General features: G+C 36.8%; 1 protein-coding gene across 7 annotated transcripts in view; it reads right to left on the reverse strand.

Annotated features, from left to right (window-relative positions):
* FAT1 (FAT atypical cadherin 1) overlaps window positions 1-17,379 on the reverse strand; it is a 104,503-nt gene that overhangs the window by 68,129 nt on the left and 18,995 nt on the right. For all 7 annotated transcript variants that reach the window (XM_048941142.1, XM_048941145.1, XM_048941141.1 and 4 more), the window contains one exon: window positions 1,526-1,840. In XM_048941142.1, coding sequence (XP_048797099.1) covers window positions 1,526-1,840 — 315 coding nt within the window. The remainder of the gene's footprint in view (window positions 1-1,525; window positions 1,841-17,379) is intronic.

Raw genomic sequence — 17,379 nt, forward strand, 5'->3', positions numbered from 1 at the left:
GAGGTTTAACAAGGCCAAGTGTCAGGTCCTGCAATTTGGCCACAATAACCCCATGCAGCGCTACAGGCTTGGGGATGAGTGGTTGGATGATTGTGAAGAGGAAAGGGACCTGAGGGTGTTGGTTGATGCTCGGCTGAACATGAGCCGACAGTGTGCCCAGGTGGCCAAGAGGGCCAATGGCATCCTGGCCTGCATTAGAAATAGTGTGACCAGCAGGAGCAGGGAGGTGATCGTCCCCCTCTACTCAGCACTGGTGAGGCTGCACCTCGAGTATTGTGTTCAGTTTTGGGCTCCTCACTACAAGAAAGACGTTGAGGCCCTGGAACACGTCCAGAGAAGGGCAACAAAACTGGTGAGGGGTCTGGAGCACAAGTCTTATGAGGAGCGGCTGAGGGAGCTGGGATTGTTCAGTCTGGAGAAGAGAAGGCTCAGGGGAGACCTCATTGCATTTTACAACTTCCTGAAGGGAGGTTGTGGTGTAAAAGGGTCTGGCCTTCTCCCAGGCAAATAGTAGGACCCGAGGAAATGGCCAGAAATTGTACCAGAGGAGGTTTAGGTTGGACATTAGGAGAAACTTTTTCTCTCAGAGTGTGGTCAGGCACTGGAATGGCTGCCCAGGGAGGTGGTGGAGTCACCGTCCCTGGCAGTGTTCAAGAGGCGCCTGGATGAGGAGCTACGAGATATGGTTTAAAAGTAGCTTGTGGCACTGGAAATGGGAGGGTGGTTGGACTAGATGATCTTGCAGGTCGTTTCCGACCTTGCGATTCTATGAAACATAATGAAGTCTAGTGTAAACCCAGTCTTCAAAACATGCTTCTTACTCATTGGGTTTTGTTGCTCATTTAAATCTCCTGAAATTCTAACCAAGAGCAACAGCTAAATGAATGTGGCTTTTTTTCTGCCTTTCCACATACAGCCTTTAGTCTAAAAGTCTCTGGATTCTGAGAAGTTTCTGACTGAATCTCCTGTAATTTGTACTCAGCATAGGGAGCAAGTGCAACATATAAAAAGATAAGCTGTGTCCTATCTAGCCAGGAACCTCTTTTTTAATATTATGGAAGATGTGTGTAAATAACATCCAGTTAATAAATGGCTTGCACTGTCTTGTCCAACATTAACTGGAGGGGACAGGGGCAGGAACTGGCTTAAAAGCTGTGCATGCAAACTGGAAGACAGAGATTGCTAAAAACAATTTTGATAAAGCTAAGCTAAAAAATTCCAAGAGCATATTTGCTGCACTAGAAATCCAAATGGACATTGACCAGCTTAAACCCGAGCTACTCTGACGTAAACCACCTCAAAAAGGGGCGGTGTGCAGAAGTTAAATTCTCTGAACAAACTGTTTTACTTACTCTCAGATACACTTACTGATTTGTATCATTTACTGGTACAAAGTTAGCAGGTTATCTCTGCAACTACCTGAGGCCTGGCAACAATGTTAAGCCAGAGACATAATCTTGCCCATTTCATGAATTTACGCAAAAACATTGATTCACTCATATTTAAAATACTGTATTGTACTTACCAGTTTTGGGGTTTATTGAAAAGAATCCCTGTGGATTTCCACTTGTTATCTTGTATGTTAATTTTTCACTTGAGCTAGAATCTGGATCAAATGCCTCAATTTGAATGACGGACACATCCTTAGGTGAATTTTCCATGACTTCTGGGTAATAAACTGGTTCTGTTGTCTGAGGAGCATTATCGTTAACATCCCCAACTTCTATGTAGATTTCAATGAAAGACGATAAAGGCACAACACCTTGGTCTGTTGCATAAACAGTCAACCAGTAATGTGAAGTAGTCTCACGATCCAGGTGATCAGCAGTCTCAATAATGCCTGTTTTAACCGGAGGAGAAAGAAAGACAAAATGATCAGTACACAGAAGTGTGTAGAAACAGAGAAAACAACAAGCTTAAAAAGAAGAAAAAAACAAAAACAAAACAAAAACAAAACAAAACAAAAAAAACCCAGACAAATCAGAAAGTTCAAAAGAACTGACATTGATACTACAGACTCAGTTAATATATAGATACAAATATGAAAACTAACCTGAAATCACAAAATAACAATCGCTATAGCAGTTTTCAGCAATTATATATTACAGAAATTAAACAATACACTACCATCCTTTGAAATTTATTAGATCAATTAACACTATTCAAAAAAGCTATTTTGCCTAAAAGATAAAATATAATGAATAATTTGGGACTTGAATGTCCCTCTTTCTTCATCATTGATTATAATGAATTTTATACCATATTAAACTATCTGATTTGGTTGCCAAACTCTTTAACTGTTTACCATTATGCATATTAAAGAGCAGCTAATTAAATGTAAAACATTCTTATCTACATGCCTAAATGAATTACTTAACTGAGTTTTCATAATACGTGTAACTATTCAGGTTCACGCTGAAATCTCACCGAGAAGTTAGATCTGAAATTAACCTTCATATCATTAAAACCAACCACTGTCTGCCATTATTTTGTCAATAAAAAGCAATACTTAGCTCAATTTTACACCCATGAAATGAACTTTAATTTAAGGAACAGCTAGAGAATTCACAAACCTCACACTGGAATTAGTCTGAACCAAACCTAAATAAATCAGGAGGTACTTCAGTTTTTATCCACTAGGAAACTCAGCTAAGGAAACTCAGATCTACTTTAAAAACATCTTTCTCTACAAAGTATGCTCATAACATGTGTTATATATAAAAAAGTAATGACATGGCATGAATTTGACAGGGGGTTAATACGTATTCATAGAGCCATGACACCATAGAAGTTTACGTTTTCCTTTTCTTGATCCAGTTGTTCTTACATGTTGTCCTATCTGAGATGTTTTCCAAATGGAAGCTACTGAACCTGATACATAATAGGATATGGGCAGAGTAATACCTTGCAGCCATTTGCTGTGCTCATCTCAAAAGGCTCTGGCATAGCTCTGGTTAATGTATTTATCATACTCACACATAGCAGGCCTAATTAGTAAAGGAGCCCAGATAAGTCAAAATATCATGGCTCCAGGACTCTAGATACATTCACGATGTGACTGTGTGTGATGCAGCCCTTGACCTGAGCTAATCTAGTCTCCCCATCGTACATACAGTCAGTAGAACAGGACCTCAAAAAACTATGCCACTACACTTTTACAACTACACTTACTTTCCTCAGGAAAGAAACTAACTATAATTAGTTCGTTTCATGCACCGGAGACGCTTTTTTTATTATGCAATATTTAAGCTCAGCAAAATGAGATAAATATTGAGGAATCACTCCTTTGCTCATTACTTTCCTTGCTCTGTGGGAAGCAGCATAAAGGTTTGACGGACATCATCCTACATTTTAAGCTGTCAATAAGATTTCAGAAGGGCTGCAGGGCATAGCACTTAATACCTAAAGCTGCAGTACAGCCGTGTATAGCATTTGCAGCAACATAGCATTGCAGAACTACCACCAGGTGTCAGTGTGGAAATTGCTTTTGTATAGTCTCAAACCGGAACTGGGATAAAAAGGAGGGGCAGGTAATACTGCAATTTGAAAATATACAGGCATTACACAGTCTGTAACAGCTTTCTTAAAAGCAAACTGATGGCTTTGTAATTTTCTTCTTTGCAGACGAACACCAGAAAACAGATCTAGTCGTTCATTTTAAGGACACTTACATCTTACAGTCCCAATCTCTCCCCTTCAGAATTTGTAATTTTTGATGGCAGTCTTGTTACAAAAAAATAAATCCACTAAAGCCACTAGGTTTGTGCTGTGGCTACTTGCACAGTTTCTTATGCTAATGTAAAGAATAAATTTAAATAGGATACCATAAATCTGTTCTTTCAAAAAAGGAGTTATGTGGACTCTGTTTTCGTAACTCTACACTGCACCTTTTGCATATCTCTGCTTCAGCCAAAAGACTTGCCTGGTAGTAAAAACACATGTGAATTATTCTGACCTCACCTGTAAACCTAAAGCTGGATATGGTACAAAAGCATTTCAGCTTCAATGTGGGTAGATTCCCTGCATTCCTCAGAACATTTTGTAAAACCTTCATGTCCTACCAAACACCAGACTGGCTGTTGTAATTCCCTCTTAGCAGGGCTCCCATTAATGCTGCTCTATTGCTTGTGATCTGTGCAGAACACAGTGGGCATGATTATGTGCTGCACTGAGCAACCATTATCATTTTACACCTGTGCTGCACTGCTAACACTATCTACATCAGAAGTGGCAGATTCATTTTAAGATAGCTTTGTCTGATTTTAAAGAAACAGAAAGGGAGACACTCGTGGTATTGGAGCACTCCTGCAATCTTCCCAACTGGCAGTTTCTACTATCTTAGTTATCTGAGCCTACCTCAAGTCAAATAAATAAATAAATAAGCAAATCCAACCAATTTTGCCTTTGCGAGTTGTCACATCTCAAGTGTGCATACCCAAAAAGGGCAAAGGGGAAGAAAAATAGAGTACAACACCAAAACAAGTATTTCAAGAAGAAATTTGTAAAAACATTAAGGGGATGAAAAGGCAGTGCCGTACAACAGAGCAAACATGGTCAGCTTTATTTATCACTTCATTTCTCATTTCAAATTAGACTTGCATGTCTGGTGTTATTGCTGTGTATTTTATACTGACTTTTGCAGAAATGTCCAATGAAAGGCCTTTTATCTGTCTGACCACCAGACCACTGAATAAATCATATTATACAGATGTTTATCCAATAGGGGAGCTCTAATACTCAAACATTTCCCATTTTCTACAGGGCCACCCATACTCCCTGCATAAATAGAAACAAAATGAAATGTTTTCCACTAAAATTACTCTCCCATTTTTACCATGTTTCTCACTCAACAAATACAACTATTAGATGAACAATTTTTTTTTTCTGTATGCTCTGCTCACTATAATCCCAATCTACAAGAAAAAAACTAGACAAAACATTTTATGAACATTTAGACATACAAAAAATGCCTATGTAACTGTTTACATTTAATACTTATTAACAGATTAATTCCTGAACAAACTTTTCCTACAAATGAAGACTACTTTAAAAAAAAAAAAAAAAAAAAAAGTAATAGTAATAATCATCATTCATCCCACTTACAGTTTAAAACAGATGTACTGGACAGCTGTGTATGCAAGCTAGAAAATTTATTTGACATTACGCATAGTAAGGGGATTATTATGACAATATTATGAATGAAGACTCAAGATAACATTCCTCCAGTATAAGAGCCACGTCAAAGAGTTTCCCCTCTGTGCTCACCTGCTGAGGAGTGATGGAGTTCCCCACATATATTTCTCCCACATTACTCACAGCTCCCAGAGCAGACAGGGATGGGATGAGTGCACTAACAGTGACTCAGCTCTCTTCATTTTGCTGCTGCCCAGCAACAAAATGGAGCAGGGTACTGAGCCAGTGCACAAACCCGAGCAGAGGTTGCACAGGGCAGTCAGTGAGTACCAAAACCTGAATTTCTTGAGGTCTTGCAGCAGCACTTTTGCCAGAAAGCACGAACGTGGATTTTCCTTACCCCTCTAACTAACGCACACGCTGACCTTACATCAGCCATTACAAAACACCATCCTTTCCTCATTACTTCAACTGAAGTCATTCCTGCTTCAGCAAGTTTAACACTAAATCGTTCCTGATTTTGCCTATGGGAACACTTGCAGCTTCATCTTTGACTTCTACGCAACAACAATGAATACAAATGTATGTAAACTTCAGTAGTGTACCTTTTAAAAAAATAAGAACAAAGACGACTATTTTTTTTTCTTTTCACTATGATGATGATACTCCCACCCACTCACAGGTCGAGAACTAGTTCTTAAAGTATTACTCGCCTACCAACTTAGTCCTTTTGCAAGCTTTAACTTACAGCAGCCTATTTTTATATTTTTTCATGCTTTTACAGCATGAAGCTATGAAAGCCAATACTCATAGAATTCACAAAGTCGCTGGCTTGTAGCTCTAGTGGTTCTCAAGACAGAGAACAGGAAACTGATGGGAACTCAAACATCAAAAAACTAATAAATCAATCCAAGAAAGAGTTCATTTGTTTTAATCTTGCACTCAGCCAGAGCCTTTAGGTATCAGCAAGATGCTAATCAGCATCATCTATTTCAGCAGCATGATTTGGCTTCTAAGAAGTATTTTCACTTTTTTCTTCCAGTGGCACAAAGCACATTTAGGGAATACAGCTTAAGTATTTTTATTATGTATTCAGTATGTTGGAGGTTCTTTCTCTAACTCTTCTCCCATTCAAAGAAGAAATCTTTAGTCAGCGAATTTCCCATTCTCTACACTGAGGCAAATTGGTAATTTCAACTTTTACAAACCATTTGCTTTTTACGTAGCAAGACAAGTAGATAAATCTCCCACAGAGCACCACTAGAGAACCTTCAACATACGTGGCAATCCCAAAGACCTGTAAATATTATTGGTCATAAAGTATGATGAAATTAGTATTCCAAAAATATTTTCACTTGGCTAGATATGCAATCTTTAAGCTTTTCAGGTGCTTAGATAAAAATATTTTTATTCATCAGTCATTAACCACCAGAGGGGAGAACAAAAGAGCTCTAATGAAATGTTTCTCAATCATCTACAAGAGAACATGAGAGCTGACTTCACAATCTTCATATGTCTAAAATTTTAGACTAGCTATTCTTACCATTTGATACAATAGGGTTTTTCTATTGATTTCATTAAAATAAGGTGAAAGTCCTGAACAAATACAATATAATACAAGCAAGACAGAAGTCAGTAGGGAGCAAGAGGCTGGTTTTAGAACATGGCTATTGGGCTAAGACTGGAACATTAAATCCAACCTTGCCAGAAACTAACACTACTTCCAATTTTAATCCCATAGCCCAAATCACTACAACCAAAGTCACTCTTAAAACAAAAATAAACATATAAATCCATCTCAAATCTGATAGTCTTGCATAAGCCAATTCTATCTAATTAACAAACGCTCAAACTGTAATACCCCCAATTCCAAGGGATGATCCTCCTTAAGTGTGCTTATCCATGAGAACTCTCATTAACAATATTAATGATTCTATAATGGAAATCAAAACCTGCAATCATTTCTCAGCAAAGCATGAAAACGCAGTTTAGTCGAATTTTCCCTGGGAATGACAGCTAAAACAAACCAAGAGAAATCCCTGGCCTGGAACACGGTTTTTGAAATCTGATTACAAACTTAACTAATCTGAATTCTAATAAGCTGGGCAAATAAAAAAGCTTCTTCAGCTGCTTTAAAAGACATCTCCAGGGTAAAAAGGAAAATATTTTAACAACAGGTTAAAACACAGGTTTTGATCAAATATGACCATCAATGAATGACCAATACAGGCTAAAGACTCACAAGTAAGCAGATATATATTGTTGCAACCAGAGGCATACTGTCCCTCAGTGGCAGCAGCCTGTGTACACATCAACAGTCTGTAACTTTGTCTTGAGGTCTGACCAAACTATAAATCACTGGAATAGAAGTTAGCAGTAAGGTCTATATGATCTTTTCAATTAAAAACAGAATGAGGGGTGATAAACAGCTTAGCACATACTGCTGCTTACCACCTGAATCTCTCCTGCATTTGTATAGGCTGCACATATTTTCCAGAAAGTTGCTGGTATTTGTGAAATCAATTTTTATGCAGACAAAGGTCCAAAGAATCCCATCTTCCAGAAGTCCACAGGTTTTCTAGTCAAGTTTCTGCTTTAACTTCTGTGAAACTTTGCAGAGTTGCTTTAAAACAATGAAATACATCACATCAGACTGTATAAATTCAAAGGTTGTATCAGATCTGATTGAAATAATATTAAAAAAAAAAAAAAGGAACAGCATCTGGTATAGATGACACAGTGCTTATTTGCTTCCCAGCAGTCCCTAGAGGACTCAAAGAGAAACATCCATGCTCTTTTGCCCTCCATTTCCCCTTGAGTAACTTCTAGAGGCATAGTCAAAGCAGGACAACTGGCAAGTGTAATACTGTATAATACATATGTTCTCTCCCTCTTTCCTTAACTCCTTCACAGTTATTTGGGGGGGTACCAAAAAATAAAAATAAAAAAAATCCACAAACATTAACAGCTACAGCACACACTCACAGAAGACTGGAGCATACTAATTATACCAGTCTGTAGTACCTGGTAGACATTGTGATTCTAGTACTAATTATGACCAGTGACATACCTCAGATTCTTTCCACTTTTAAAACAATTTTTCAAAAGTCCTCCAGTCAGTTTATCTATATTCCTGATGGACCAGATAACCTCTGGCCATCACTACAGTCCAACACTGGGAAACACCATGAAGAAGTAGCCAAGTATAGGCATATATACTGCCAAGCAGCGTCATGCACCACAGGGCATTCTGCCACTCTGCAAAGAAAAAAGTTTTGAAATAGGGAACACACTGAATTCCCAAGTAAAAAACCCTGTACTTTCTCTGCGGCTGCTGTAACTCAGGCCTCCACCAAGCACCAGTTTGTGAGGAACAACTGAGCCCCAACACTACAGCTCTTCTAAAACAGCATCCAACGCCAATAAAATTTAATATTATTTGATCAGACAAATAATAATGATTTAACAAAACCAAAACAAACAAAGACAAGACAATAAAACATTGGTCTTTGTACTAAATAAATCAACTGCCTTGAAGCACTAAAGATTTCACATATGCCCTGTCACAAGAGACAAGGAACTAGTCAGCACTTAAAATGTCAGTTGAAAAGACCAAAATCTCCATCCTGTGAACTTGAAACAATCTCCTTCTTTAGAAGGAATGGAATGAGATTCCTTTTGCAGAAGTGAAATGTCAGCTCGTCCACTGTATAAACACGGCAGCATGCCAGGAGAGGCTCTGCACTCTGAGTCGTGAAATACTAAAGACCTGCGGCTGGCAGAGTGAACTTTTAAAAATGATACACAATCTCTGTCTTTTAGGAGAACTATTTTGATAAATAAACAGTGCTGGAAAAGTGCTAGCCCTTCTTACCTGCTTCACACACACACACTTAGAACAGGAAGCATTACTTGTTTATGCTTCTACAGAAGTGCAACAGCCACTGAGAGAAAAATTATTTACTCTTGAACTTCAGAGCAATTTAAAACTTATCACTGACAATGCAAACGCTTCACACATCAGACTTCTTGCATCTGAATTGCACTACAAGCTACACTGTATTGTTTCAGAATACAAATCATCCTTGGTTGCAGCTCTAAGAAAAAGGAGAAAGGGTGAGCAGCTACTGCTTGGCTTTGACTCATACATGAACGAGAGAGAAGTGTTCACTGCTCTTCTCTCTTCTCCAAGAGCATCTAATTAAGCACACAGCAAGACTGTAACCTAGCAACAAGCCTTCAATATTGCATCTTGCATAACTCATGAAGAATTCAAATTACTTGTTTGCAAATATACCTGAGGAATATGAATATTCATTGTTAAAATCTCTATTTAGTTTGAAATAGCTTCATTATTTCTTTTCAACAACTCAGAGATTCTTTTATTTTGCCTGAGTAAAGCTGAACCTCAAGTTACATTCTGATTTCTCTTCTAAGTAACATTATGATGTTACCTTTCATAAGTACCTTGGTTAGCCCTACTTCAATGTTCTCTGAACAGCAATAATAACAGTAATTTAAAGAAACAAACAAAAAAACACAACAAAAAAGCCAATGTTCCCAAGCAACAAACCTTGAAAAATTTCACAAAAAGTTATGTTTGCAGGCTACAGAGTTAAGGTTTTCATGTGCACCCTGAAAGTCCTTAAGTAATATCCACTAGCAACTATCATCACCATAATTACTTGTTTTAGTATTTACAGCTGGTTACATCTCCATATTTTACATGTTTACTTCTAAGTAAGCTTCCATACAGTGGTCTTACTCCATTTTTTAAAACCATGTTTTTTCTTTTTTTATAACTACTAGTTCTTTATAGTTACTGAAGACAAATAATGACAAAACAAAGCTTACAATTTTTGCTTCAGAGAACCATCTGAAAAAATTCTCTTCCAGGAATCGCTAGGGAATAAAACGACTAAAAATAAGCTAAAATTAATATGCTGGAATCACAAGTCTTTTGTCACTTTTTATAAAGGCAGACCCAGAAAACTGAATGAAATTTCTGTATTTATAGTTCCTTGGAAAAGAAAGCTCTTTTCATTTCATGTTGTGTCTTGTATATTAGCAGCTGAAAAAATCATGCTTAGACAGCAGTGTTAAATGGAAAGCAACTCTGTTACTGTTCCAAGGACAAATGGCTCATTTTCTATCATAAATCAGTGCTTAGGAAGTTTCAAGTAAGTTCTCACTAGCAGTATTAGCAAGCTGATGTAACTGCAATGAATTTGCACAAGTTCTTTAACTAGTAGATGACATTTCCCTGTGGAGCTGCAAGAATGTCACGCAAGTCATGTCCACCAATGCTTGCTCTCTTCCCAGGGACCAGTTACTCCAAGTTGAAAGAGGTTAAAGGGAAAGAATATCTTAGTAGATCTTATAGGTCTCCAAAGTATGCAGAACTTATGACACAGAAAGCATTATAATCAGCAGTAGAACGGATCTGAGATTTTATCAGAACAAAGACAAATTGAACGTAAGCCTGAATCATAGTAAATGTTATGTTTTTTTCACAAAATCATGAAAGTCATGATTTCAGAATTCTGAACTGGTTTGCATCTCAAATTTAAGTCCACTGAACTTATATGTAACAAAAAGTATAACCAAATCTAATTAAGTAATTCTGATACGAGTACAAGCTTCCAAAACTCCCAAATTGCATGATGTAACCTACTGCATTAAAAATAAAACCATTTCTGCATATGACACTAATGCAACAACAGAGACTACCTTTTGGGACACTCAAACATTATTAATGTCATGTCAAAGTTGGCAGACTCACCTTTGCAAATGCATAGAAATTACCAATGCATTCATACAAAATAAATAAATAAATAAATAAAAATTCTAGGACAAAAACTTGGCATCCAGACAAGCCCAGCATATGGTCAAACCCAGGACTTGACATCAAACTTAAAGGACAGAACAGTTTATGCATCACTTCTGCACTCTGAACAGATGGCAGTAATTTGAATTGTGTTAAGGGGAGAAAAAGAGTCACAGCTGATTTTCACTACATGCAGCTTACAAACAAGATAGATACAGATATTTGAAAATAGAAATATAGAATGACCAATAGCTAAGAGCAGCTATCAGTTAACCAAGCACCTAAAGATAGTACAAAGAGCTAGGAGAAAAGATATGCAGTTAAAGCTCTGCAGCAAACACGGAATGTATTTTATACCATTAAGAACACAGATTTTGCACATCCCAGTAAAGCTGGCAAACCAGAACAAATTAGGGTCCAAAAGAAAGAGTTATAAATAATTAGACCTTGTAACATTTTGGCTTGCAATTCCTGCCACATAGCTCTCAGTACATTTGTGCAAAAACAAGCCAAATGAACTGAAAACAGTACTTAGTCTGGTTATAAAGGGGAGAAAAAGTTCTAAAAACATGTTCTTAAAATTACCTATGTAAAAGATTATGAACAGAAATCATGATTTGGTACTACCTACACTGGGCTAAGAGTAATAATACACTAATATTGAACTTTCAGGAAGTCATGGGGTGGTGAGGGGGAATTTCCGCAATTAGAAGATCCCTGATGGGATTGCCTTAGAACTCAACTGATTACTTCCAGTTCAGAAACTCTTTTGGGACAATGGCAGACAGCGCCTATTGTCAGCCTCATTTACGGTTATTTTAATAGCTCCAGCTTATTTCTTTCAGCTAGACTATTTGTATGTTTCGGACAGGCACTGTAATTGTTATAAGAGGAAAGTTCCATGTTGCTGAAACTCAGTGTAGAGGTACATACCACTCTCTGCCCCAGCATTAGGGGATTAAATGTTAACTTGTCTGACAACTGGAAAAATTACTGTAATACAACCACATAAAAACTATAGTTCTTTGAAAAGAAAGCAAGCTTGAAAACAAGCTTTGTTATTAACGTTTGAAAGAAAACGTTGAAAAACATGACTCCACTATGGAAGCTACATCAGAATTACAACAGGTTTATAGAGCATTAGTGAAAACAGAACAAACTGCCAGCAGATTATGTGCCAAACACTGTTTTCAGTACCCACAAAAGCATCATCTCACTCTGCTGGATGAACAAAGTTTGCAGAAATCTGATGTAAAACAGGTCCAGTTATCTCTTACTCAGGACTCTTTCCTCCAGCTAGACAATTGGTTTCTGTGTCCCAAGAAATACAATTGCTTCAATTTGATGACTGTGTAACTACGTTTAAGCAAAAAATTTTTGGAATAATAGTAGCTACACTATTCACTTTAAATCCTACTCTTTTAATTCTTGGTCATGCAATTGTAGACCTATGATAGAAGTTGTCTGAAATTAAGAAATAACAGAAGGGTTGTACAACAGGCCTGGAATTTGTTTAGTCAGAGCAGTAAAGAAGTTAATCAAAATTTTTTGAGTGTGTACTTGCAAGCATAGAAGAAATGCAGAAGATATTTAAGTTGGTATGTTTATAAGAATTTGTACATGTACACACACATAAATGAATAAGCAGATATGTAAGAACTGCAGCTTCACTCAGTAAATCTTAACCGTCAGCTTTCCTAGTTCTAAGGAACTGTTGACATTGTGAGTAGTTATATTACTACTCCAATAAATTTAACTGGGAAGTGGGGAGCCTCTGAAGGGGAAATTCCTCTGCAAATGGCCTCAGGAATTTCAAGACTAACTGGAGTTGACAGATTAACCTGGGTCCCCCTTAGGCAGAAGAAGAGGCTACAAAAAAAAAAATAATGAGACACACAGGGAAGGCAATTACACACCAGAGCAATGTGTTTAATTGTATAGAAACTAATTTGTTGATCCAGAAGGATGGAGTTGTTTAGACCTCTGCAAACTATTAAAATACCTGGACAGTCCTGAAATAAGTATATTCACTTTTTGTCTTTAAATCTCAAAGTTTAATGACTGCCCTAAATAAAGAAGATTGTTCCAGATATCCCAAGAATCCTTTTCCTACATACTGAGCATTTTTCTCAGCTTCCTTTCTTGGTTGCAGCTTGAACAATTACAGCCTACCTCATATTACTTCCATAAAAGTCATTTTGAAAGCCCACAACAAGCTTGACAGAGCAGTCCCATTGTGTAGCAAGAAGCAATTACAGCTGTGCTTCACGGCAACACTGGTCATTTTGCTTCACAGCAAAACTGGTAGTTTAGCACATGCATGTTAATTACATTAATTCATGCTGGACTACTGCAATTTTGCTTCAAGCTTTCAGTCTCCAGCCTATTTTCAGGTGCGGAAACTGCTGGTGAACATTGACAGTTCCCCAAGCAGGTCTGAGCAAGAAAGGACACTGATACATATGAAAAGGCAAGCCGCATGCTGTGAAAAACTGCAAGCCAGGTTGCTACTGCGGTTCATGTTATTGCACCAGGTAGCTACATACACAACAGCACTTAATAACTGCCAACAGAAACGCTGTTCCCAAGCACATTTGTCTGTATGAGGAGCTGGTGTACCTGTGGGTATGGGAGTGAAGAGAACAAAGGAAATCAATGAAGTCATGAAATCAAAGTATCCAGGATTCAGTGACATCAAAAGACATCTGTCCTTGTTTTGAGACACACCATTTTGTTAACCTTCAAATCATCCATTTATTTATACAATTTTTTTAATTAAATAATTATTTATTTCTGCTCACATATCCAGAGGAGAGTCCACACCAGTAAGTACTTGTTGTACAAATTTTACATTATTTGCTTTTGCACATGAATCAAAATAAACAAGAAGCATTGTTTATGCACAAATATAAACTTCAGGATAGGCAAATCATGAAGATGAAGAAATTAGAAGAGATTTAAAAGAAAAATTCATTTTCTTCAGTGATGATTATCATAACAAGTAGATGAGAAATCCTCCACATTTAAGTAAATCATCACAAGTATACTGAAGAATCAATATTTAACATCTAAAAAGGAACGAAGCACCTAGAAAATTAGAAATGACTCCTCAGATGTCAAGCTTAGTTATTTGCAAGTTCCCTGGTGGTTGTTTTTTGTTGTTTTTTTTCCCGTTCACATAAAATAATGGATAACTGCCTGCACAGTTATATTTGAAATTATCTGGAAGAAAAATTACAGAAGATGCCAGAAGCTAAGGCATGTTAACTACTAGAAAAATAATAATAATCGGTGAGTTTCATTTGCTCCATATTTATTGCTTAATAATAGAACCTACAAGGATTTAGGTGAGCAGACCAGAAAGCAACTCTGTTAGAATTTCTGCTGGAAATTAGTTACTCCCCACTAAAACATTTTTCATTGAAGATAACTCTGGACCTTCAGTAAAAACATCAAAGAGAATGAATGATGTGAATGCAAATGTGTAATTCTTGGTCAAACAACAAGATTAATTGCCACAGAGAAACAGTAAAAACTAGATCAACTTTTTCTACACTAACATACAGTGTAAAGGAAAGAACATCAATATTGTATGTATCTGATATACCACATAGACACAGAATACATTATGTTCCTGCTTAAAGAAATTCACAGAATTTGCAGAAACTAGAAGTACAGTTGTATCATGCGACTTTCCCAAATATGCATTTTTGTGCAAGACAGTTCACAAAAATGCTAGCAATTCTTGTGCTTAATTAGAGTGAGCAAAAAAATTTCAAAGGTATCTTTAATCATCCTTGGACTTACAGACATACGTTTCTAACTCCATTTGCTCATCATCACATACTAGGTCAATATTTAGTGCAGGTTATGTGGATTAAATTTGGAGTGATCTTATTCTCACTCCATCATCATTCTCTTATTATTAAACTGTGCACATCAAAATTGACTTGTGACTTGAGTCAACAACAACCTCACAGCTCATCTTTCACGAACACAGTAGCACCTGTATTTTTCTTTGTTTTCACATTATTTTGAAGAAAACATTCTTCCATGCCGACTCACTAGGTCTTTCTTCTGTTACCTTTATCTGTCCCAAAGATGGTAAGTTCAAAAACATCAGAATTCATTGTAAGTATTTTTTAAGCAAGCAAGAAGGGTAATTGAGAAATGCTCATTCTATGATTTTTTTTTTAAATATTTGCAAGCACAGTTCTTAATCCCCAGGCTTCTGTTCTCACTTAACACAAGCTTCCCTTTGGAAAGCTAACTGAAAGTGTTATGACCTAGGGAGAGCTATGAACTGATTAGATTCATATTTTTTTCCCCTCAGAGTCATATTTTCCCCATATGTTAAAGCAATCCCTTTTTAGACACTTTTTACTTTAAGGTGTTCTCCACAAACCCAAGCAATCAAAAATATTACCTGTACTAGCTAGTAGCATAGGTGTGGAAGTACATATTGAAGAGAGTTACATTTCTGACTAATCTGCTGAAATTGGTACTATAATACTCCCTTAAACTACCTTTAAAGTGAACTATGGTATCAGACTTCCTTATGCAAAGGCAGTCACCTCTTCTCCCCACCCAAAGTAATTAACATTCCTTGCACAGGCAGCTGGACATTTGTTAATCATTAACTGTTTGAGTAAAAAGGACTGGGGGAGAAACTGTTAGCCGTTCTTCACAATGCTACACATACACAAAAAAAATCCCATCTTTAAGACAGAGGATTTAGTGAACAAGGTGACATTATTTACAGTAACAATGAACCTGCTGTGTAATCACAGGATGTTCAATATTTTGTTAACAATATCTGTCTTTGTGACACTTCCCAGGTTCAAAGCTGAGTAATTTGCTCAGCAATTGTATCAATTAAAAAACTTATTAAATCAATTTAAAAAGTTATTTAATAAAACAGAACAAAAAAGGCATATTTAAAAGTAAGAACTATGCTGTTAATCTCTGAAGCAGAAAAATACATATAGCCAGAATTGTAACACCAAATATAATAGATGCATAACCAATGAACACATTCCAATCTTATCTAGAATCACTTTGATTCACTCTACCTTGCTTTCATTACAGGAAGGGCACAGCAAGGGCATTCCTCTCAGATCAAACAGAAAATTCCATAGACAGAAGTTTCCACATGTCTGATTCGTTGCAGATTAAGCCCTTATCATTAGGCAGCAATCTCTAATTTTCATAGAGACAGGATATACCCTGTCATGGCAAATCTACACGCAAAGGATCTGGGGGGAAAAGCAAAATTTGTAGAATGGAGATATATTCCCACTGAGAAAGCTACTCACATCACCTTTGTAGCTTTGGGGAAATTGAGGAGATTATTATTAATGTAAAAGAACTAGCGTAAAAATTCACATACATAACTCCATTCATACATTCCATCATAAGCTTCTTAATACTGCAAGTCTTTCAAGTTGAGCTACCAAGAACCCCCTCTGTGCATAAATACCAGTAGAACTACAGGCAACACATGAAGCCTGTATTCGTTTTTAGCACTTAGGTTACAAATTCTTCATTTCTTCACCCATACAATTGCAGCAAATCTGTAACATTCAGGCACACTTACCATTACACTAAAATCAGAAGGTTTTGTTACCTACACTTCATTATATAAAAATTCTCAAAATGTAAAATCCTCTAATCTTTAAGTTCTGTAAGAATTTCTACACAAATACGAACAAATAAATAGTCCCAGGACTTCTTTATTTGCTTTGTGTATAGAGGTGGTTACAGGCTTTTAACATTAGAAAAATAATAATAGCCTATTGTGTAAGTACCCAAAAGCTTGGTTTACTGTATGTGCAGGTTTTTGAACCAATCCTTGTCAGTGAAGATTATTCTAAAAAGTATATGCACTTCTAATATCAGTGATGCCTCAATGACAACTCTGCACAGATATACAACTCTAAGCAGAAAGAGTTCAAACAGCGTTACTACTGGTAGGTAGGTCAAGACCACTTGCATCTACCAGCTTGGCAGTCAGCTCTTTACAAGAAATGTGAATGTATCAATTTATCTTGGCTCACAAGTAAATTACAGTTAAATAGAAGCAGCTATTAGAAATATGAATAAAACAGAGTTTGGGGAAGCCAGCTTTCTGAATAGGAAAATTACCTCTTACAGTCTGTTGCTAGATTCTTTTTCCAAAATTCACTCCTTGATGACACTGGAAAGCTAGAGGTTTTATCTTTTATTTTTGTTGAGTACCATAGAGATTCCTTCTTGGTCACATTTCAGATGACTAAAGCAATCAAGTCACAGATGTAACAAGAATTATACATAGATTGAAAATGGACCCACAAACTATAGTTGCAGCAAGGCCAAAAGTATTTTTAGACCCAAGATCTAAAGCTGCAACTACTGCATGTTATAAGTTGTGGAAGGTTGCC

The sequence above is a fragment of the Lagopus muta genome, chromosome 4 (genome assembly GCF_023343835.1).
Source record: "Lagopus muta isolate bLagMut1 chromosome 4, bLagMut1 primary, whole genome shotgun sequence".
Classification (NCBI taxonomy): Eukaryota; Metazoa; Chordata; class Aves; order Galliformes; family Phasianidae; genus Lagopus; species Lagopus muta.